The sequence below is a fragment of the Lates calcarifer genome, linkage group LG15 (assembly GCF_001640805.2).
Source record: "Lates calcarifer isolate ASB-BC8 linkage group LG15, TLL_Latcal_v3, whole genome shotgun sequence".
Lineage (NCBI taxonomy): Eukaryota > Metazoa > Chordata > Actinopteri > Centropomidae > Lates > Lates calcarifer.
The window spans coordinates 30,600,775-30,626,019 of record NC_066847.1 but is presented as its reverse complement, the minus strand read 5'-3'; the positions used below and the strand labels follow the sequence as shown (position 1 = coordinate 30,626,019).

The following is a 25,245-nucleotide window of genomic DNA, read 5'->3' as shown; positions in this document are numbered from 1 at the left end:
TCCCACCCTCTCTGAGGTTTTTCATGGGGGAAGTGAGGCTTTGCCTCTCAAAAACTGTCAGCTTTACAACAGATGAACATGTTTTTCACTCTGGCAGCAGAACCCAAATATTCATAAGAGGGAAACGTGAATCAAATGTTGTGTGGTGCCTGTTAAGACCACGACAATGCCAAGCTGAATCACCAGATCATCTGGAGGAAAAGGACTGTTTAATTACTCAACACTATGGTTACATAAGTCTGACTGCTGTCACTCAGACGTTGCTCATCTTTTTTATTTATTTTACATGAACATTGTTCATTTCTGAGCCTTCAACAGCTCCTATCTTGCAGCTTATGTGGGCTGTAGTTAAAGTACTATACCAACATTTGTGTTGGTATAGTACTTTAACTAGTTTCGCCCATTTTTGAACTACTTTGAGTTGTTTCAAACATCTTTCTTTCTCCAGTCTTCCAGTGTAACCTCTGTCCATTCATCATTTTCGCTACCCCCTTTTATTCCTTTTCAGGGCCATAGGGAGGCTGTCACCTATCCCACCAGCCACAGGTGAAAGGCAATGAAATGAAACACCCCTGATAGGTCACTAGATTATTGTAATGCTAGCACACAAGACAGATGAACACATTGGCACTTTTTTTAAAATGAGAAAATCAGACTTTCCAATTCAACTGATCTGTATTACTCTGAACTGTGGGAGGAAATGGAAGCAGGTAGACAGTGCATACAGTGCATACATGGGGACAACAAGGGTACTCCCAACATGTTCTCTGACTCTATCATTGGTCTTTAACTATTCAGTTAGAACAATGTACAAAAAAAATAGGTTACTGACAAAGATCACAAAGAACGAGTTATGTGACTGTAATTTCATCAAACCATCTCCATGACAACTGAGCTCCATCAGCTGATGAAGGCCATGAGATTTAGTTGAAAGTTTTGGATGCAACGAATAATTCCATGCAGGTGTGTAACCTTGCTGATTTTGTCCACTGACATTTTTGACAAAGTGTTTTTACTATTTTACTGTTTTTACTATTGTGAAAAATTGGACTTAAATTAGACAATTCTGGTAAAACTCAGTCACCAAGAACACCAATGGACACCAACATCCCATTCTTAAGTGCTACCAAAGACGTGCTTGTTTTCCTACAGGCTCAGTGTTACTGTGTTGAAAGGTCAAGGTTTATGGTAGAGACTAGCTTTAGCTAACAAAAATAACTACTCATAACCAGTACTGATACATCTACCACAACATTATACTGCCATGAGAAAGAATAAGACTCCAGCAAAAAAACCAAAAAAAACCAAAAACATAATCACATCAGAGACACACTGTCCTAATTTTAGAAGATAAGCCTTCTGTCAATTGTTCTTTTATGTATCTGGGTTTTTCCATTTAACTAAGGCAGGAAACCCTGGCTGAGAGTTTTTCCACACTTTAAGACAGATTTTGAGCCAAATACATCATCCAAAAAGTGAATCTGCTGTTGTCACTGATGTATTATGTAAAGTGAATATAGAATACATAGTCCTGCCACATGAAAAAGTCTCCACATTCGGTTAATACATGATGTCAGAGTGTGGAAATAAGCCTCTATATTGTAGCTCAATGCCTCTAGAAGAGACAGAAAACAAGGAGGTGATGGCTGAGGTGTTGTGCCATCCAGTCTGACAATGACCTGCTGCCGCAACATTTCAACCCGCTGTTATTGCCTGGGTTTCTCTCTCAGGACAGTTCTACAGGGCGGCTAGTGGTGATCGATGAGTGGTGGCGTCAGAGCGGGCTATCTTTCACCGCCACTTCCACGGCCCTGCTCATCGGTCATCTATCCTCTGTGGGTGTCTGTGCTGTCTGAGGCTGCCCCGAGAGGCTGGGTGGCCCCGACGACTGATGACCGCAGGCTTAGCAGGAAGAACACATCCGTCTGCCGAGGGGAGTGCTCTCCCCTTCAATCTCTCCACCTCGCTCCTCTCTCTTTGTGCATGCATTTCATTTTATTTCCTAGTGAGTGTGGGGTTAGTGATGAGGAGATGCTTAATTTCGGGTACAGAAAAAAAGAGAGAAAGAAGAAAAATGAGGAAAAAACAACAGTGGTGGGTGAGAAAGAAAGCGGGGGTGAAGGGGGAAGGGAGAGGAAGGGACATGCATCAGACACGCACCACTGCTTGCTTCATACAGGCAATTTATTAAAATAATAAAGCCCAGCCTTGTACTGAAGGTTGAGCCCACAATAAACCTGACAGGGAGACAGAAAGAGAGGCTACAGGACTGAGGCACTGTCAGGCAAATAAACAAAACAAATGCTCTGTTATGTCAGTGTCCACTTTATTATCTGCGCTGAACTCTTTGGAAGGTGTTAATTGCTTTCTTTTAAAGTCAGACACAGTCATACATTTCATCATTACCCTAAAAGGCCTCTCATGAATCACTTGGCTACAACAAAAGCACAAAGATTGCTCTACATAAGCCTCTTTACCTTGATGGGCATTAGAATCAGACTGCGACCAGAAACAACGATGTGCTACGAGAGGAAATCAGGACCAAATGGACATCTTAAATACAACAGATGGTAAAAGGCTCTGCACTGTCTCTATCTGCCGTAAAACTGTCTTCACCCTGGACACTCTTCATCTATCACCTGATATCGCTCCTTCCACAAGTATGCTAAATTGGATAATGAATCTGTCTCCCCAGGAGATGCAGTAGATGGATAATTTGTTGGTTAAATTACGAGCCGGGGACATATTGCATCATTCGAGGTGTGAGACGTTCATGTGGTTAAATGGATGCAACCTTTTGGAGTCCATTGGAGTAACATGAGTGAATTAGAGCCCAGTGAAGGCATAATTAACTGTGCAGGGAGGGACTCATTAATAAGAGTCACACTGACTCTGCTAATGACACATACTTGAGTCAAATATGCTGCCAAGGTATCGATACACAAGTCATGAAGTTGCTATTCCTAATGCTTAAATTAACTGCAATTTTTGCCTCTGTCACACAATGTCTACTCATCAATTTGTTTAAGTTTTAAAAAAAAAAACAAAACAAAAACAAATTTCCTATACTGTGGGATCAAAAAACAAATCAATATACTTGTGTCATGCTGAGAAAGAGCAGCTTACAGGATAAGCATTATTTGAGTCTTTTATTACACAAGAGAGAACTGAGATGATGCTGAGCAAGAGCTGAGTGTGGTATTTTCTTTACTGACTTTATTCTACCTTTCCAATAACTTAGGTGCTTTTCAAATTGGCAGTTTTCTTCCCAATATATAGCGCTAGAGTCAATGAAGACCTTTAAGGACAGATACAGAGGCACAAAGTGAGAAATCAAACACAAAGTTGCAAGGAGGAAAGAAAGACAAAGGGAGGATAGAAAGAAAAAGAAAGTAAGAAAGCCGGTGGGGCTGTTTGGTTGTTTAAAACAAATGTAATATTTTCAGGAAACTTGCTTTCTTTCTGAGAGTCCAATGAAAAGATTGATGCCACTCCTAAATCTGTATGAGAAGCACTTGGTTAGAGTAGGGAGCCTTGATTGGCATAAAGATTACTGTAGAGGCAGAGAGATACAGTTACCTAGTTCAAAAATACAACTACCAGTGCAACTAAAGCATATGCAGCTTTTTCCGAAACCACAAATCATCATTTTCTATTGGTGTACTAATTCAGATAAAACATATTAATTAATGGAGTGTTTCATATTTTCCCAGGATCTTATGCTGCTTATAGTCGTTGGGTTTATAGAGCTTACATCTTGTAATAAATGGATAATATTTACTAAATATTTTAACTTAGAATAGTCAAATCTGACCCAAACACATGGGAGGGTTCATGTGTGTTAACAGAATGCTGAACTGGAGAACACAGGACCCTGGGAACGCAGATTCGCTCGGTAATTAATTTGCATTTGCTTCAGCTCCCCTAAGCATTATGGAGCTTTTTATTTTCAGCTTCAAATTTTTGTGTCTGACCCACAACTTTACTGTTTTGGTTCACTCTCACTGCTTCAAGTGTGTTGTTTTCAGCCACAGCAGCCAGCTCCTTTCAGTGAAAAAGCTCAGAATCCCATTGTACACTACCTGCTCAGCTCAAAACAGCAGACAGATAAAGCTAGCAATCATAACAGCTTTCAGTTTACTCACGCTTCACTCCTGAACATGGGCTAAGGCGTACTTGTAGCATTTAAGTCAAATCCAATCCTGTATTTTTCAGTGTAACTACTGTGATTGTTTACTGTGCTCTAAGCACTTCCAAGATGCAGCTACAACTCAGTACTGTACCTGAACGCCTCCTGTGTAAGAAGCTTCAGAGCTACTACTGCTTCTACTCTGCTAATGTGCTGTTCACACTGTGCCGTCTGTATAGACACAGCATTAGAGACAATTTCTGGAGTATGTTACTATTAATACAGTAAAATGTATATCAATGAGAAACATTCAATGTTATGTTACAAGAATTTTACAAAGTATTTAAATCAAAACTGACAGACTCCAACTATAAACACTGTTAAAAAAAAAAAAAAAAGTTTTTTGCTTCCCAGCATTACAGCATGTACAGTATCTTAACATTGGGGTAGGGTAGGCATTTCTTCTTCTTTACGTTCCAGCACTCAGGGCAGTATATGCATGTATATATGCTTGGACAGATGACATGACCATGATCAGTCAAGCCAATGTGTCAGATTAATGCCCAGAGCCTGTACTTTGTCATGTCTGAACAGAAGACTGATACCATACCTGAGGCTCAACATAGAAACTGCCTGAGCACTTAGGGCACACAGCCATGACCCAGCATCCACTAAAGGTATTACCATGTATGTGTTGTCATTTCAGTCAATGATGTTTTGTGTCTCTGCAAAAATGCAATATAGGATCAGAGGCATAAACAGTTTTCAGATGAGGCAACAGCACAAACAGGCTTTTTAAAAGCTCATTTTCTTAAAGATTTCTCCTTTCTCCTGTATCTTCAGTAATACTTTGTGCAGCTGGAGTGGAAAAAAGAAGGAGGCATTCAGACTTGATGTATGCAGCTTCTGCTGCTACGCCTCTTTGTGATAGTTTTCCAGAGCCCTGCCATCCAGTGAATGTCCAGAGCAATGACCCGTGTGGAGAAGACAGCATACTGCACTGGCCGACTAAATCCTATCCTCCAGCTATTCTTCCTCTTGGATAAACCAGTGCATAGCAAACATAGCCCTGATGCATGTACAATGAGAAGTCCTCCACATTCTAATAAGAAGGGCTAGGGGAGGATGCAAAGGGAGAGAAGCAGGGCTCAAGGTGGATGGTGATGAGCTGTAATCATGTGCCTTTTTGAAGCTCAACTCCAATCATTTTTGGCCTGGATCCAACATTCTCCTCCTCTGTCACTGTACCCACTTATTATGTAAAACCTACTAAGTATGCTACAAAAATTAAACCCAAAAGCACTCAGTCTCTACCAGTACAGGAGCACTGCATTACACACATACATTGTTTTATATACCTTGTCATAGATACATAGAGACACTCTGCCACTAACAGTGAAAACGACTATATGGAGAGATAATTACTAAATGTAGGTACATTGAATGGCGTCTGCAAAAAAAAAAAAAAAAAAGAAAGAAAAAAAAAAGAATGGAGACCATATAGTAAAAGGTAATGAGTTAAAGAGTAAAGTAAATATAAATATGGCCTGAAGTCTGCAGCACTTTCAAAACTGGCAAAATATAGTGTTACTGAGTGTCATCATCACATCAAAACTCTTCTAGCACTGTCACACTGACTATAGATAAAGAAACAGGCAAGTTTGTTTTGATAGATGATTAGGGATCCACATTAACACAACCTGTGACACTTAGGCAGAGGCTTGCATTGCAAATCTACACTACTGCAACTAATCAGTTTCCATTGACACTCCATGCTTCTGTAAATTCAATTAACTGTTATGTAAATATCATCCATAACTGTGTAATGGTTTATGTGCTCCTTAGAGGCATTGACTAATTTACTCAGTTCTGAGCAGAAATGTGTTTTGCACTGGCTGACTTTACATAAACAGGGTTTCTTCTGTTTTTAGTTCAGTCTGCCTCAGTGCTAACACATGTACATTAGATAAAGGCAAAATAGAGCTGTTTTTAAATAATAACAGCCCATAAATTCACGAGTAAAAGGGAAACAAATATCAACAGTTATGTGAAGTGGCAGATCTTATTTTCCCTCTGCTGTAAAATGAATCAATAGCAGGGGCCAGCTCTGGCATTCGACAGTAGAAAACTGCTTACTCTTCATTTGAGCTATATGTAATCAATCCTAGCCAGAGGATGGCTAGAGCCCTTTCCAAACTAAGTGGGGAAACAGTGGGATTACTAGCTACGTGGCATTTATAAATTGCACCCAACGAGAAGAGGGCCACCAAGAGACTCCCGGTCAACATAATTACACCAGCAGGCCAATAAATCCGACCCACAGATCTTTTACAGTAGCACTGTAGTAAATTCAGCAGTGAAGCGCTTTCCTTACATTGCTTTCTTGCACTACAGAAGAAAACATTAGTGTTTTTGTTGCTGTCTACAGTAAAAGGAGAAAGAAATAAAACAGTGGCCTTGGTAGCTACAAATCTCTGTGGCCTTCGCCTCTGGCCAAGCTGTGAGTCAGTGTAGAGATTTAGATCTACACACTGTTGACTCATACATATGACAGCATAGTGTGCTGTGGATGAAAATCTGCATTTAGTACCCTTGAAACAGGTGAATGTAAAGCGCTCTTGAAGTCCATCTAATATTATTCGCTTTTGAAAACATGAAGGACACAGGAGCTGCTTAAAAGCACAGAATTGATTTAAGGACTACACACACAGTCTCTGGGGACATTTAGAAATGACAAATGCCAGACAAAATATACGTAAAGGCCATTTGTGGCAGAGCTAACATCATACAGACTTTTCATGACATTGAGACAGACCAAGGATAAGTGATTCTCTTATCCCAGGTGTGTGTGTGTGTGTGTGTCTGTGTGTCTGTGTGTCTGTGTGCACTGAACATGCATAACTTCAGATAAAGCAAACACAACAGACCTCGACCTCGACTGTAATTTCTTGGTGGCTACCTTGCTATATTTCTCTTAAGATTGTAAATACCTGTAGCAGGAGCTGCAGCTCCTTCTATTTTGTTATATAAAATAATATAAAACCTCCTTTTCTGAAGATTTGGAGCAATGTTGGCCTAAACAGATGTTCACCTTAATTCAGTCTAGGAAATCTTCCTCTGGATGCAACTTGGTTAGCGCAAGATTGATGGAACCAGAGACTATTGTGTGCTTTTTCATTCTCTCCGGGGGTACAAATAGAGACAAGACCTGCATAAATCAATCACTGAGCCTGTCTCTCAAGCTTTGTAATACAACTAACCATCTCTCTCTCTCTGAAAAACTTGCTTTATATATCTTTTAATTTGCATCACCTTTTATCTCTTATTATTTGTAATTGAGATTAAAAAAAGAAAGCTGTAGACAGCACCACAGCACCACAGAGCTGTGATTAATTCAGCGCAGCAGCTAGTCTGGTCTGGATAAGAACGTGGAGGGGGCTCAGAGAATAATAAGCGCAGGGTAAAAAGTCAAAACCTGGAAAAACAGAGGTGACATTCTCTGCCTGTAACCAAGTTAGTGTCAAAGCTGCTCCATTACTATCTGGGAATGACTAAAGCATACTATTAACCTTTGTAGAAATGGTTTCTGAGCCCTCCCGGGTTGCTGTGAAGAGTGTGTGTATGTGTGTGATTGCATGGCTGTCCACCTCTGATATTGCAGTGTGGATATTAAACTGGCCTGAGTATGAGGAAACATCTAAACACAGACAACTAGGACACTCCTGTCTGACTGAGGCACACCAAGATGCAACTCCATCACACCTGCAGTGTTGCAGGCATTGCACCCCCCCCCCCCCCCCAAAAAAAAAAAAAACAACAAATCACTGCTTTTTGTTTACAGACAGGGAAAATCCAGATGTATCAGATATCCCAATTAAGGTTCGCAAGAACAGTGTGATTTGGCTGCCTCTGGTGCTGTTTAGTGTGAATGCAGCCCTGGAGGCACGTTTGTTGTCAGGCTTTTCTTATCAACGCACAGTGTAGACTATAGTACCCTGTGGGCAGCACCACTTTCACAGGATTAACTGAAGAGATTCTTGTACAATATTACCCAATCTGCCCTAAACCCCAGCGTGTGCAGAGAATACTGAGTCTGCGTGGGGCCAAGCCCATGTGTTTGTATTACTAAGAATACTTGAAAACTATGAAACTGTGTGCACACAACTCACGTTTCAAAACTGTGCCAGGCAATAATTTGACTAATATATCTCTGTTCAAGACAGAAACATTGTAGATTATTTTGTGCTAACGTTGAAAAATCCAATGATATGGCTCTGAAAATATGTTTTTACCCTTTTTTGATTTGTTTGAATATTAATGAACACTTGGATGATACCTGATTTGAATATTCAAGTGTTCCTAAGAAGATGACAACCTCTATAAAGACACACCTGTAAACAGTGCTACTACACTGCTAATGTAATCTAACTTCAATACCCAAGACAGACCTACAGGTTTTATATGCTTTGGCCAGTTTGCATTACAATCTAAAATCAATTCAATGGATAGAATTTTGATTTGAGAGCAAAGGTGTGGGTGTAAATGGCGACATGCAATCGGCTATTAAGATAACATTTAACCATGGATTATCATTTTCTAGGACTTGAACCCAGACACTGTCCACTTTCCATTGTTTATTAAGGGAAGAAACGTCAGAAATGGAACTTGTAACTCTGCAGGTCCTGTTCTTGACCAGAAAAAAACAAACAAACAAACAACAACAACACTAACAAATCTGTTATAAAACCTTTTATCTCTGCTCTTTTTATTGGGAGAGCACAATTTAAAAAAACATTCAGGTCATAGTTAAGATAATAATAATAGCTATTGTGTGGCTAACTGGCTGTTTGCAAGCCACTGTCTTTTGAGTAAAAAGAAAACTCTCTCTTAAACAACTGAGTATGACTGTAGGTGAACTGTGTTTTTGGTCAGCTTGGTCATAACTCACGTGCACCCTTTCACAGTGGGTCACAACTAGACACATAGGAGCTTCATTTTAAAGGTTCACAAGCCAACAAGGTTGGAAACAATGTAACAGATTGTGTCATTTCAGTTTGAGGAAATTCACATTATATTTTAAGATTATTCACTTAATAGCTTTGCACTGGCATCTGTGGAAATTAAGGTAAAATGTAGATAGGATGTAAGGGTTATTTGAATCTAACAGACATTTAATCAACATTTCATATTTTAGGCTCTTTCAGGTTGCAGCTACAGGTTGTTAACATTCAGTAGGTTATCACCAATAACAACTGTTTCTGCTTTCTTGACTAGATTCCATGCAAATGTTGAAAGATCAATGTAATCTGATTTAATAAGATATCTGAAATGTTTCAGAACTGATTCTGGATCTAATTTGATGAAATGCCTATGTTACATAAAGCTAATTCACATAGGACATAGTAAACATGCTAAAAATGGCTGATTTCTTTCTCCCCACTACCCTTACTTCTCCAAACATCTACACAAGAATTGCATTGTACAGCCAGCACCAGCCACCATGTTGCTGTTCACTCAGTGGTTGCTAGGAAGGGTAAATACTGATGAATATGAATATGAATACGCTGTGTCAAACAGTGATGGAGACACAGAGGAAGGGAAAAGCCAGAGACCTCGAAAAGACAGGAGGACAAGAGAGAGAGGAAGAGACAAAGAAAAGCTGTGTGGGAGGATGTGAAAGTAAGAGCGGGTGAGAGAAAGACCCTCCATTGGATTTGTGGTGGGGCTAAGCTGCCTTCTGGTGCTACGTGACCAGCCTATACCGCCGAGGCAAGAAGGCTCGGGCTTATCTCAGCGCACACAAGCAGCTCTGCTGGCAAAGGCACCATGGCATGGCTGTGGGTGCTGCTGTCAGAGCGTGACGGATGGCTCTTACTCTCTCTCTCTTTTCTCTCACTTTCACTCCCTCTCACCCGTTCACTCCATTCCTCTCTCCTTCTCACTCATTCACTTGGGAAGAGTGTGTAAAGGTTTGATACTGATGCACAACATGGGGATGATTCATACTTAAGGTGGATTTCAAAACAGAGAAGTGGCCTCCTTTTTACTATACAGTCGCATCCCACAGTGTCTGTAGTAACAGCATGGAAGCGAGTGAATGGGTCTAGTTTAAATGTTAAGCTTTTATCCAAAAGGATGAAGGCACTTGGCAAATTTCTACTTAAAAATGTTTGGTAAACTTTCTTTCAAAGCCACAGATATACCCTTTAAAGGTCTACAGAGAACTGCCTAAATGGTTTCCTTTTAACTTAAAATCAACACAACCACAAATCTGTACAGAAGACAGTACTCAAACAAATCTATACTAACATCATGGCCTCTGACAGCTACCACAGTCCCAGCAGAAAATAAGCTATTGTCTACTACTAACCTAAAGGTGTGTGAATACCAGGGCTAGTCAATTCTTATTAAAATATCAAACTACCATTAGGATGTGGGAAGTTGTTGTTGGCGCTATGCTAAAATGACAATGAAACAAACCTGAGGTCACCAGTTAGTGCTCTGAAAAAAGTTGCCATTTTGTTTGACTTGACTCAAACAGCTTAACTGATGGAGATGACAATTCTTCAGAGTTATGGAACAAAGCTGAACTGAAGTTAGTCGAGTGAGGCAACATTGGAACAGCAAATAAACAGAACACTTTAAGTTCTACAGCGTAGGTTGCCTGCACCAGGATGTGGTCTTTGCCTTGGTCATATCAGGTAATTATTATGAAACAGGTAGCATCTGTGGCATGAACCTAAACTCAAGAGAAAGTAGAAAACTGAAGGATGAAAATGGAAGCAGTGTTTGGATGGAGACACACGCTATTTTTAGGCACATAACAGCGTAATGGGGGCAGAATAGGGGTCACATACGTGTAACTCCCCTTGCTTAGAACTACAACTTTGTGGCTCTTTAAGATGAGACAGGTGGTCAGTGGGTGGAATGGCTGCAATTACTGAGATACAGAAAAACAATGAATTGTTGTGAACAGATCTCACTTCAATATGCCACGCGGTGCTACATGGTAACATCACTACAGGACCTTATTAGATCTTTTATCATCAGTAGTCCAAATATGTCTAGGCTTTTTTTTTTTTTGAATGGATGTCAGCACTGAGTCTGACCACAGCAACAAATACAAGAAGATGTTGACAGTGGACAGGACATCATGACTCTTAAAAATCTTAATCATAATCTTAAAAAAAAGGGCTCATGTTACATCAAGCAATAAAACTTAAGGTTGAATAGCAAGTGAAAATGAATCCAGAGAATTCTGTATCACCAGACGTCAAACACATTATTTTCATATGCTTTGAAAATGGTCACATTATGCAAGTTGTCCCACTTCCATGGAAAAAAAAAAACAAAAAGATGTCTCACAGTGGCTTGTGTGTAATTGCCACCCCTGGCTACAATCCGGATGTGTAAACACAAGAGACGTGCCACCTGAGACAATTACATCAAACAAAAAAAAAAAAAAGAGAGAGAGAGAGAGAGAGCAACACCGGTGTACTGCCTGCAGCACTGGCTATAACTGTCAACTGCCATAGTGATTAGCTCCTCATGCGATATCATGCTGTGACTATACAGCTGCTGCAGAATACTGGCAAATACTGTTTTCAAGGACAAGTGCTGTAGCTATGTGCCTACACTCTAACAAAAATGCAAGTATCACAAGTAAAGGAGCAACAGGGTGGCCACTTAACACCACCACCTGACTCTTCCTTCGATCTATTGAATAACCGCTAATTAAATTCTGGCCACCGAGTCTCTTTCATGAAACTGCATTTCAAGCAAGGCTTGGTGGGAGCCTAGAGCGAGTTAGTGTATTGCTACCCCAGCACCGGCTTCTCCCATCTTCGACCCTGCAGTGAAAATCCAATGAATAACTAACAGGGGAATAATCAGTCACAAGGTGGCAGTGGCAGGGTCCACTGCTCTCTGGGTGTTAGGGTACGGCAACATGTGTGGTTCTGTCTTGTTTATTAGCATTTCCTCTGTCAGGTGCTGCAGATACAATGCTGTGTTAGCAGTCAGGCCTCTGTTTCTGCCTGCAAACCATGCAATACTCACTGAGGCTGCAATGCATGTCAGTGCTTGAATAATGTCACTCACGCACACATGCACACACAAAATTTCATCTTGTTAAAAGGACACCTTATATTAGGCTCTGACTGATCTGACTGGTTTGCCAGATACTCTTCTTTCAATAAAAAACTTCTATCAAGCAGTCTGTGTTTTATAGTCTGAAAATGATCAAATTTAAAGACTGTAGGTGTAAAATATCTTGATAGAACACAATAAAGAATATTTGTTTTGGGATCGTAAAAATGAACAGAGTCTGGATTTTGACCTTAAGGCCAAACCATTTATAAAAATGTCTTGCTTTGAAATTAAACATAGCTTCAAAGCAACAATCTAGTCATTCTTGTGTATTATTTAGGCATTAGTAGGACTTTTGCTGTCTCTCACCTGTGGAAAAAAGTCAGACAAGAGCTAATGTGATAAAATGCCTCTCCTCAAGATTCCAGCCAAGGTTGGTGCCACAGTTTGTAGCAATCTGTTGGTGCTGTCCATCTGTCCTTGAGACAGATTACCCTTCTGCCTGTACCCCCTGGTCAGACACACAGGAAATACATTAGAGGATAACAAGGTAGACAGAGTGAGAGACGAGGAAAAGAGAGCAAAAAATAAAAAAAGAAGAAGGGAATGGCTAAGGGAGCAGGGGAGAAATTGCAGAACAAAATGGCAGAAAGAGCAGAAAATACAGGATGGGGGGTGGGGGGGTGGGGGGACTGTGGAGGGATGTAAGGAGGGGAGAAGTGCAGTAGCTCTCCTCTCAGAAGCTATTATCTGCAGTGACATGCTGTGAAGGCTCTGCCTCTGCACCCATACAAAGACATCTGCAGGAGGGACAGTGGCATATCTACTGCCTGCAAGTGTTTACCTAACATAGTCATAAACCAAATCCATAGTTAACTTTAGACTGAGCGCAAAAACACTCACAGAATCAGACCCACATGTACTGTATATATAGGCACAGAGAGCATGAGTCAGCCTGCATAACAAAGAGATACAAGTGTATTTGTACAGCACATATCCGATAAGAACATAGTGTAATGAAACAGTTTTCAAATGCACTCGTTGTGGGTAGGAACTCTAAAAGTCATACTTAATGAGTCTACAGCTGTGGGGACATTGGGTTCACCTCCTGTTTGGTGTTCTCTTACCTAGTAGAGCTCACTGAGCCCCAGAGTAAAGGCTACAGGCTGGCTATAATGATGTAAAGGTCAGACATGGCGGTGGGACTCTCGGAGGCTGTCAGATAGAGATGCTGGGAGTCTGGGGAGAGCTGGTGTCACAAGTCACACCCTCTAAAGAGGCATCGCTGCAGGCATCTAGGGGAATCACAGGCAAAGTGGCCTCTTCTTTCCTTTCCTTTGTTCTCCTCTCCTTTCCTGCTATTTCCATTCCTTTAAATTCCTCTTTCTTTCTTCATCTGTCCTTTCCTTTCCTTTCTTTTCCCTCTCTCCTCTTACCATTCTTTTCCTCTGTTCTCCTCTCCCATTTTCTTTTCTTTACTTCTCTTCTTCTCCTTCTCCTTTGTTTAATTTTTTGCACTCCTTTGTTTCCTTTCCTCTCCTTTGCTTTGCTTATCTTGTCTTTTGTTCCATTCTTTTCCTTTTCTTTCCTTTTCTTTGCGTTCCTTTCCTTCCCTCTCCACATTTCCTTGTTTGTCACATTTTATGTGAATACATTCAAGCTAGGGTACTCTATACTCTAGAATGACACATGAGATGAGAAAAATGGCTTCACCCTCACCTGCTGTGACAGCTTAAATGTTGCCCTTCTTTCCTCTTTCATCTCCTCTTTTCTTTCCCGTTTCCTCTCATCTTTGCTTTGCTGACATCAGCCTGAACGACGACTGACACACATCACAACATGTTTAGATTCTGCTTCTCCTCACTTTGCGTTAAAGGACAGTGCAATGACAGTGAAAATGTAGCACGTTTAACGTAAGAACACCATCAACATACCAATCACCGCTTCTCCTCGGAGGTGAGAACTGCGGCTGGTGATGTCCTGGTAGGAGGCTCATTGGTCGGGTTATTAAAATGTCTGTGGTGAATGTTCTATGCGTCTCTAATGACAGCTCTGTCTGAAGCCTGGCAGACAGTACAGCAAGCTGCCTGCCACATTATTACTATCCCATTAGAATAAATTAGCATGATCAGCCCTGTAGGAGCAGTCTGGCCTGGGTTTGACTATATAACAATGCCACAGGGCCTCCCTTACAGGGCCCATCTAGATATAGGAGCTAGAGTGACTTGGACAGTCACTAATCAATGTCTCATTATGTGATTCAACAGCATAAATGACAGATGTAGAATTTCTATAGTCATACGGCGAAAACTCCGCCCTTGATCTAAATGTGCTTTATCTGAGCCAGTGCTAACCAATGATTAACTGCTGTGACTCATGCTTTAGAGGCTTGTACAATTAGTTACTTTGTAATTAAAAGCCATTTAATGGCTGAATGACGGTGACTTCTGACACTATGCTTTTAAAAAAGAGCCCACATTTGCCATTGAGTAGCTAGTGGGTGATAAGAGCGGGCTGAAATATCAACAGCCAGTACGCCTGTCCTGCCCCGCTTTTATCCCACAATTTCCTTTATTGATTATTGCCGACTGAACTGACACAGGTGACTGCAGATCAATCCGTTCTCCAGTCAATTCCTGGCTTGAGGAGCAGAGTCGATACATGATGACTCTGTAGAAAGCTTATCAGAGTGTGACACCAGCAGACACATGAGGAGAATGACACACCTTCACCCCACTCTTGACTCCTATGACCCCACCTGACATGAGCCACACAAACACTGTCCTTCCCTGCAGAATAGCCAGGGCTGCAAAGTTTTCAGCTGCTAACCTGATTTACATGACTAATCGCATACGTTATGCTCAAGGACATGCAGGGAAATTCAAATTTACAGAGAAGTCTATTAAGAGAGCTGCAAGAGTGTCAAATGGAAAAAATGCTGATGGATCAGAATGAACTCTCCTGAGATGCTTTAGGTAACAACTATCCATCTTCCTGCCACTTTTTAGCTTTGGTTGAGAAGTGGAAAATTTCCTAAAGCCACAAGCAGTTTGTCTTTATTTCAGCTTAAATTTAATAACTTAGTAAACAGTATTTGTGACTCCATCTTTGAAAGTGATTTGTGTCATCTAAAGGTGCTTTCGCACTTGTTTGGTTGGTTTGGGTCATTTAGGTGGACTTGGTGGTGTAAAAGCAAAGCAAACAGGATTTTGTGACAGCAGATATTCCATTATAACACGACTTCAAAAGCTAAACTACTACTACACCCATCAAGATTGTGAACTGTCAAGGAGACGCTCTTTATAAGCAATAAGTATAATGATTCAGAGATCATTTGGTAACTGTGGTAACATATGCACGTCAGCAAATGCAGGCATTTTCCCCAATTAATCACAGGTAAACTGGTAGCAGGTAAAACAGAAATGTGCTTTTGTTGTGTGTCCTAATCCATGTAAATTAGGCTCTGTAAAGTGCAGCATGATTTAAATGAATGAATGAAATGAACACCAGGTGTAAAAGTGCCTACACACGTAGACAAACTAACATGGAGAAAATCAGTGTTGACACATAGTCTCCTTACAGTATGAGCTGACTAGTAAACACAGTATTGAGGAAACAGTCAGTGCTCTCTCCTCTGCCAGGTGATAATAAGTGCCAGATACTAGGTATTCAATGTCAGCACTCACTCCTGTTGTCCATGTTATTCATCATGAGGGACACTCTGAGAAACATTCTTTGCATTCCTTAGTCCCTTTTTGCTTTCTTTTGTTCTTTATGTGTTTTCTTACTCCTTTTTGACACACTCTAATATTCTCTCTCATTGCTGACCCTTTCTGTGTTTTCATCTGTCATCGTCCAATTTCTGTGGTTCCATTAAGCCACAGTGTGAACCAATTAACTTCTTTAACCCTGACTTTCCCTTTTTTACACTGTATGGAATTTATCACATGTACTTTCATTCTCATATCATTGGAAGGATATCATCCTTGTACTGAGCTTTTCATACCCAAGATATCTCCAACATTCCATTAAATACAAAACTCTAAATCTCCCGTGCATATGTCTATACACAATGCCCTGAGAGTCAACCTGACATATTCAGCTTCTTTGGACTCCACTCCACAAAATTCATAAAGTCCTTGTATTTGCAGTCTTAAAAGCAAAGAGTTTGGTACATGGAAAATAAAAGTCAGGCAGCAACAATACAGCATTACGTTTGGAATAAATATGACTGCATTAATGTATGTCTGCCAGTAAACTATATCAAATATCCATGTGAAGTATCTGAGTCAGAAAATAGAAGTAAAGACAAAATAAGAAGTCACAACACCAAAGAGGATGTCACCGCAAATACAAAAGAAATCAGCAGCATTTAAAAGTCCTGTTTACGCAATTTTTCCTTCACAATCCCTCTTTCTAAACTTGACTTGAGCAGATTGCTAACTAAATCACATCAATGAAGTGAGCAGAGATGCACTGAATTTATGAGTTCAGAATTAGTTTAGCTCAAACTCATTTCATCGTCTGTGGGAAGTCAGCTCCCTGACGTGTACTCACGCTCACAGAGGCAACCTACCCTCTGACACAGAAATAGACCTGTAGCCGACAGTAGGATTCATCACAGGAATAAATCTCATCAGAGTCACGTAATTATAATTTGTAGGCAGGAAATGAATTAGAAGATGAGGAACTGGGAGAGCCAACCGTGGATTTGACACAGTGAAGTTTTCCTCCATGTCAACAGATCAGAGTGTGTAAACTTCATATATCCACAGACCCACATACACACACAGAATAAGCCATTCCCCAGAAACCTGGTAGCAGTTGATAATGTAATAACTGCTGGAGAATGTAATAACTCAAAATATAATTAAATGTTCCAGTGAATACCCTGAAAATGCAGTAAAGGCTGATATTTGAAGACACACAAGTGCCATTAATGTAATAATGTACTATGAGAAAAAATATGATTACAGCGTTTGTGGATATTTTACATGATTTCTTTGGCACTCTTCTATATTAATAGTTACGCTGAGGGTTAGACAAATAGCATTATAATAAATAATTGTAGGTTTGAATCTCTGGGTGGGGATGAGAAAGTACACAGAAATTAATTATTTAAATTCTAATATAGTCTGGGAAATTTGACATCATCAGCTGCTACACAGACAACGGATCGAAAACCCCACCCCCAGTGTCATTTACCTATGGTGTAGCCTCTCTTCAACTCGCCACACCGGGGGCTGCGGCGCTGGGAGTTGGTGGTGTTGTTTTCCTGCACCGCAAGGACGGTGGTTGTCTTGGCAACAGGTGGTGCAGCCTTGTTGAGGGGTGAGGCTGGCACCAGAGTCGGGGAGAAACCTTGACTGGCAATATCCACCGACTGAGACTTCTTCTTCAGTCTGCAAGGGAGCAAACAAACCACAGGGGTAGAACATATTATTGTTATGTATATATAAGACTGAAAACTGTCGCATAGGTCAATGCCATTGTGAGTAAACAGTGGGATGGAAAATGCTGAGCACACTGAGGTTGTCGGTGTCAATGTGCTGTGTCACAGAAATGTAATCGTGCAAGACAATTTTTGCAGCAGCAAGGAAGTTGGGGGAAAGAATCAATAGGCTAATCACGCCCTTGTTAAGGGTGAATTTATTAGCATCGCTCTGCCCACCCAGTGCAGAGACTGCTCTACAGTAAAAAACAGATAAAGCAGGGGGATAGTGGAGGAGGACAGCAGGAGACCAGAGTTACAGTAAGACCTTGCTGGAGATTAAAATCTCAGTGAGTATCAACAGTGAAGAACAAACACTGGAGCAAATGAATAACAATCTGTGGGGGGAATGTTTTTTAAGAAATGCTAATGCTGAAGATATTAATGAAATCAAACCCTGTCTTTTCTGCATAGCCACTCAATGTACACATTCAGTAATTAACTCTCTGTAAAGTAGTTTTCATTGTTCCTGTGCTGGAATCCAATGATACAAAATAGCATTCCTGAATAAAAATGCCAGCTACAGTGTAGAATAACAAGCAAACAATATTTCTGATGCATTCTCCTTTGCAGTAAAATGCTTTAGAAGTAGACTTATGTAAAATGTATGAAAGGTACAGACTGGCTGAGCTAGGTCAAATCTGGCTACAACAACAACTCAAAGCCTATTAAAGGGATGACGAGATCCTGGGTTTGGATTTGCAACATATATAGATGAGTTCAAACTGGGCTAATCTGAACAGGTAATTTCAAAACACTCAGCAATAGGTCTATGCACTTACACATGTGCTCACGCCCACACATGTATACAGACAAAATACACTCAGATACACTAACACACTGACACACAAACATATCACAACAGAGAGAGAGAGTAAAAAAAAAAAAACACACACAAGATCATACTTGGGCACTCCAGTAAAAACTTAGAGTAAAAAAAAGTGAAAAATGGCTCCTGAAACACTATCTATCTATAGTCTGAAAAAGTCCTGAAACAGCAATACAAGATTCCCAGCACTCTGCTCCCTCGCACACACTTTCAATCATTCCAGCAAAACTGCTGAAGCGAACAGAATCTTTCTGGCCATTTCACCCAAGTGCCCATCCCCTGATGGACCAAAGCAGCACACATGACATAGTGTCTAACTGGCTAATGAAAATGCATAATCTCTATGGAAATGCCGTCCATCACTATGTGTGTGTGTTCTTTCTAAATCGAACACACCCAAACGGTCTGGAGAAGGAGGCAAACAGAGGGGGCTGAGCTATGAATAAAAACCAGGAAAAATTAGGCTCCGCTTCATGGAAGTGTTCCCTAAAGTCTACTCAAGTTTAAAGAAAACACACTCACTAGCCATTTTCTACAAATACTGTACATCCACTAAAACCAAAAAAGCCCCTAATAGATTGCATTCCTTTTGTGATTATTATTTTTTATTGATTTTTCTCCCTTATATTGTATCTTTTCTTTACAGAATTACATGTAGTGTAAGTTTTTACAAAGCTAAACCATGGCAGACAAAGTTAACTGGATATGCCAGATTGTGCTAATGACTATTTTGAGGAAGCTGTCCGTTTGTTTGGATGGCACATAATGAGGTTGGAGAATGAGTAAGAAGTAGAGACCTGCTGCTGCCGTTAATGGCTGTGGAGGACAAGAGAGCGACAGACAGAGAGACGGAGATACAGAGAGTGTGTCAAGCTGTGCGAAGTCTATCTCCACTCCCTTAGGAGTTAGTACTAATTACTGTCTCATCAGTAGAGCAGAAGCCCCTCTTCTAGCTCTGTTTCACTGAGCTACAAGGCCAAACGGTATCAAAACAGAATGAGTGTGTGTGTGTATTTGTGTGTGTGTGTCAGAGATCAAATGAGAAGGAAGAGTCTGAATCAATGTGTTTGTCTCACAAAGAAAGATGGAAACAGAAATGGGCAAACCAAATGACAATGTGTGTGTTTGCATAAAATGTGTATGTACAGTTCATTGGTGTTTTTTATAGCATGACAGTAGAGTTCAGTCACATTTGAAAGTATTTATGAAGATCTTCCTCACAGGCATGTTTTGTGAGGACTTTACAGTGAAAGACACAGTACAGTATAGCTACAACCTGTCAACAGTCAGACAATACAGCACACGACAGAAAGAAAAACAGCATTTGGAAAGATGAAAATTACATTCATATAATCAACACTGATTTGCTGTAGGGCGCGTAAGACTCAAACAGCATTGCTAAGTGGAACCCTAATCTACAAACTTTAATAATTATGGATCCTTTATTTGCTAAATACATGATTACAACTCTTTAAAAAATATTGTGAAGATAACACATCCTTGCACATCTGTAAAGAACAAACTACTAAATTGTGGCATCTTCCACACATTTGCACATAAACATAAACATTTACAATGAGAATAACTGGTTGTTACATAGCAGACGTATGGTGATGGGGGGAAAAAGCATACTGTAAATGACAGCTACATTAACTGTCAGCAGAGCAGCCTAGTGAGAGCAGGAACAACAGGGAGCTGGGTCAACACGAAAGACTACAATGGGCAAATCAAAAATCAAAATCAAAATTTTTTTGTATGTACAGTAACCTTTCCATGAGAAACATTTTCTTTTTCTTCTTGAGGCCTGTATTGTATTTTTTTCAGAACTACAGTGTCTAACGTAAAAGCTGTACTTTTAAAAATACTATATAAAATGTGGATTTGAAATCTGAAATATTACATATGAGACATTTCATATGTAATGTTTCACAATTAAATTATCATTTTATGAATTATATCATTCATTCTCATTCTGTTACAGTTTTAAAATATGAAGACAAAGTTCTCTGCTTCATAAGCTGTGATTTGGTGTTCTGGAAGCACTCTACCACTGTAACTGTAGAAGAATGCAGTATAATATCATGTCATCTGATGCCTCTGCATAACATAATGCGATGGTTTGCAAAAGGGGCTGGGCTATGTCAAAATGGCACCAATGTATTGACAGAATTTTAACTACCAGGTTCATAACAGTGTTTAGGCTACAGTTGACACCATTTTAAAATCAAGCCAGTGTTAACAGTTACAGTTGTCATTGAGACAAACTGGTTCTGACATGTGACAAAACTCCCAGGCTCACTACTGTAACCTGACAGCAGAGGATTCTACTTGTTTTTCTCCTTCATTTTGTCCAGTAATGCTTGTTTTATTTCTTCTTGCTGCAGTTTGTGTACTGTAGGGTCAGCATTTTCTTCTGCTTACAGGTTGTGTGGTGCCAACATTTCCCACTGCCTCCGGTTCTGTACACTGGTAATGATGTCCTGGTCACAGGCTGATCACTGATTGACTGTGTGTGCCCATGGGCGGAGGCTGGTGCTTTCACATATGGATGCCAGAATGCTCTACAGTATGCTGTTTTTGTCCTTTTGTCCTTTGAGACTTTTGTACACTTTAAAGTTAATTTTTGCCCTGAAACCCCATTAGGCAATCAGGACCCTGCTTAAAATGAACGTGTGGTAAGTTTATTCCTTTCTCATGTAGAGCTGTAAACACCACATTACTGGTATTACAGAATCACAACACAGGTAATGTAAGCCTGAGAGCTGCGGTGCTGTGTGCCTACTTCAGCTACAGTCTTCAGCAGCCTCTATTTCTCACTGCTATTAATGGAGCAACAAAAATGAGTATTATCCCTTATCTAACTGAAGAACATGACTTTCACAGCAGATTTCCATTAACTTGTTAAGTGTACTGTCACAATAATCAAGCCAAAACAGGCACATTTTGCACAAAATGATTCAAATCTATTACACAGAGCTACACAATTAGATTTAAATAGCATTGCTGGCGTGATTGGAAACCTCAGGTGTCAAATTGTGCAAGCCAAATTACTCACAGTTGCACAGTCAATCTGAATTAGTTTTAGTGTGGTTTCTTTGCTTGATTAAAAACACACCAACACTAAGAATTTACAGCATAAGATGTGATGTGTACTGTATGTAGTAGACTTGCTAACCTCTTGGCTAGCTCTGCATCAAGCTTAATAGGGAGTGTGATGTGTAGGAAGCATTCAAAAGGTTAAAGGTCATCCTTACAGATGCTAAAGCACATAATGATGTAATGGGTATCCTTGCTTCACCGACAGCTACTGTCTTTTAGCTGAATGGCTCACTTTACATCAAGGACTTTCACAACCTAATGCCACAAACTCACCCTTCACAAACCCAGAATAAGGCTGTGGTGGGAAACTGCAGCAGGATTAAGAGGCTTTTTCCACTCACACCAGTGAGGGACTGGTTCCTCGTGACACCATTGGTTTAATGTTGTGGTGTTTTTTTTTCTTTCTGGGTAAACAGGCTTTGTCCTGAGCTGTGATTGCACCAATCTCCATCTCCCCCTGCAAGCTAAGAGCTCATGAGCACTGGGGAGGAAAGAGAGGCATGCGTCAACAAAGCCACCAGCTCTGACAGATTCCTATCTATGGGCAAACGCTTACACAAAGATGAATAGAGGGAGGGAAAAATGAAGGCAAACAGACGCAGAGGCATTTTGTTTTCTACCCTGCTGTTGTGATCTGACCTGGGCCAGGAGGCAGTGGTATATTTGCAGCCCTGCCAAACTGGCATCGCTAAGATTATCCGACTCTACAGGGATCCACGTGGTTTGGCAAAGGATGCATAAACAACAGGAAATTTGGGGCTAAGTCAAAACATGCTTATCGCTCCCCTACTAAGAGGGATTAAACCTAGAAAAAAGGGGGCTGCGTTTGCATTGCCTTCCATTCCTCCTCTTTGCTCTGCTTCTCGCTCCTTGCCTCGCAGCAACAACATAACACATTTTTTCAGGGAATTGGTGTTTACATATAGCAGCAGATAGGGTGCTGTGCTATATAAAGCCCATAGGGGAAGGCTGTGTTGACGTCATACTCTGGCAGCACAATGACCTGTCTGACAGTAATGATGCCTTAGAGTCCCAATACTCTGAGTGCTGCTTGTGTAACTTTGACAGAAAGTGGAAGGAAAAAGCATATCACATTTATTTACTGCACAGTAACATAATTTAATGAAAACGCAAGAGGGGAAGAGAATGTGCCACAATGGTGCTCAGGTTCTCCTCAGGTAAAGAAATGTAAGCTCACTGACTAATGTTCAAAGGATCAAATGTCTTTATTGAGTGGCTGCAAAGTATTCAAGGTGGGCAGACGATATTACTTTGTACACTGTACAAGTTCTTTCTTCAAAAACTGCAAGAGATATTCTTTCTATCTCACTGCTGCACTAATCAACATTTTTATTTGAAAAATGACACAAAGGACTACGTGTAATGTGAAGGTTATCGCTCGTAGCAACAAACTCACAGACAATCATCACCTAACTTTGCAGTTACCCTCCACTCTACATAGAGTTTTAGCAGCTTTCAGATTGTCATTTTGGTACTTCAACCCATAGCTTTAATGTTTGGTTCAAATATGCCAACTGCACAGTACTAAACATCAGACAGGCAATGTTAGACTGGCTATTGAAGATGGCGGTGCATTTAGAAGCTTAAGTACTGGAGACCAAATAAGAGCTAAAAGGAGAGTGAATAAAGGAATAATAAGAGTGGTGTTGTGCTGTGCCATAACAGACGACATAAAGTAAATTTCCCACGGTCATGATGATGTTGGCTGGAAAATGGTGTTATCCAAATGACCATATCACCAGGACATATACTGTCCCGGGCTCTGTGCATTCAGAATGGTCATGAATTCTCCCCATCTATCTCTTTCACTGCACTGGGTATGGTTTGAAATTCTTTGATACAAATGCTGGATGCCATACCTAAAGTCTAACACCAAGATGATACAGTCTTTGATAACCTTGAGTGAGACATAAAAAAATATGTTAAATATTGTCTAAACACAGAGATACTCAAAGAAGTAACGGAGGTTACAAATCCAAGCAAGCATTCAATAATTGACAATCTTAAAACACTGATGCACCAGTAAGCCTTGGTTAATTAATTGTGACTTCTAAAACTAATATGGTACTTGTTATCTTCATCCTAGGAAAACTTAGATGAGAACTTGTTATGTTTACATACAAGAACATGCGGAAATGTTTTCTAATCCTGAGGGAATAATCTCCAGAGTATCTGCTAATCATCTCTTGTAAACATCTTCAACATCTTCACACCATCCATCAAACTTGTATCAAATTACTATTTGAAATAGATTGCTGGGATCCCAATTCCTGCGGCCTCCGAGGCAGGCAATCATGACAAAACAATTGGACAACAGTGGACTAGCTTAAGCCTAATACGAATGAGTCAGTCGCTGTTGAGGCTGTCAGACTGAAGCTGTGCTCCTGATACTGACACACAGAGACGAAGAGGGTAACAACAACCTGTGGCCATGCATGTTAATGAGGCCCTCTATTGCATCCGGAAGCCTAATGAAATATGGCTGGACCTCGCCGCTCTCTGCTCTGCTGTCGGACACCTCCGCATAATGATTGCGCTCATCTGCCCTTGCTAAATGCCAGAGCAGCAATTCTGTATCAAAGGGTTATGTGGCGGTTTTGACCAATGAGGCTTTAAACTTAGGCTGCTTCTGTATCAAAGTAGTGAGAGTAGCAGCTAAAGGCCAATGACAAAGCAGCTACAAAGTCAAATGAACTGAAAAGTGATAACCTGTTCTGGATTATTAATTCCTGTATAATCTGGTATTGTGTCTATTTTCCTGGAAAAATAACCAAACATTTGTCACTGGGAACATGAATGCTCCATTTGAAGTCATGTGTAAAGTGGCAGTCCTTGAGCGGAAGTTGAACAGTGGAATCACAGTGAACCCCCTCGCATCTCTTTTATTAGTTATGTAACATATTAAAGAGCCTTCCTATTGCCAAGATGTAAGACACACGGTTTCCTCACTGAGTGGGTGTCCCATTTTGAATCCCCCCTCTCAGCTGTATGTCTAATTTGATATAGATTATCATTCCAAGCACATCTGTTCAGCAAATGTTTGGTTTTTTGTTTATTATTCTTTAAGACACCCAACAATCCATGTGACGTTTTTAATATGTTGATCTTGTTTCCCAAGTAAAAAGATTCAGAACTAAATTCAAAAACATTTCCTCTGACCAACTGATCAATTAATCTTTCCACCACAAAAATTAATCTCATGATCCTTTGAGGGGAACTGACCCTAGGTTTGGACAGAGTAAAATACACTTCCTGGATAAAAAGTTAAAACTAGCTCCACTTCAACCAACTACCACAACAAAATGCTAATTAAACATTTTTGCATTAGCATTCAGAATCTAAAAGTGTCACTATGGCCAGTTCCGTGCAGTAGGAGTACTTTCACTTTTAAGTTCATTTTTCTTATACTTCTACTTAAGTATGATTTTGAAAGCAGGACTTTTACTTGGAATAGAGTATTTGGTATTTTTACCTCAGTACAGGATCTGAACACCTCTTCAACCACTGTGACACACGATATTACAAGTGTACCGTAACATGTGCTCCAGTTAACTTTTCATCTACCTGGCTGTGAGTTTTAATAAGTTC

General features: G+C 40.3%; 1 protein-coding gene across 3 annotated transcripts in view; it reads right to left on the bottom strand.

Annotated features, from left to right (window-relative positions):
* Positions 1-25,245, bottom strand: part of oxr1a (oxidation resistance 1a) — a 145,265-nt gene that overhangs the window by 63,359 nt on the left and 56,661 nt on the right. For all 3 annotated transcript variants that reach the window (XM_051076229.1, XM_051076232.1, XM_051076230.1), the window contains exon 3: positions 17,423-17,619. In XM_051076229.1, the coding sequence (XP_050932186.1) occupies positions 17,423-17,619 (197 nt within the window). The remainder of the gene's footprint in view (positions 1-17,422; positions 17,620-25,245) is intronic.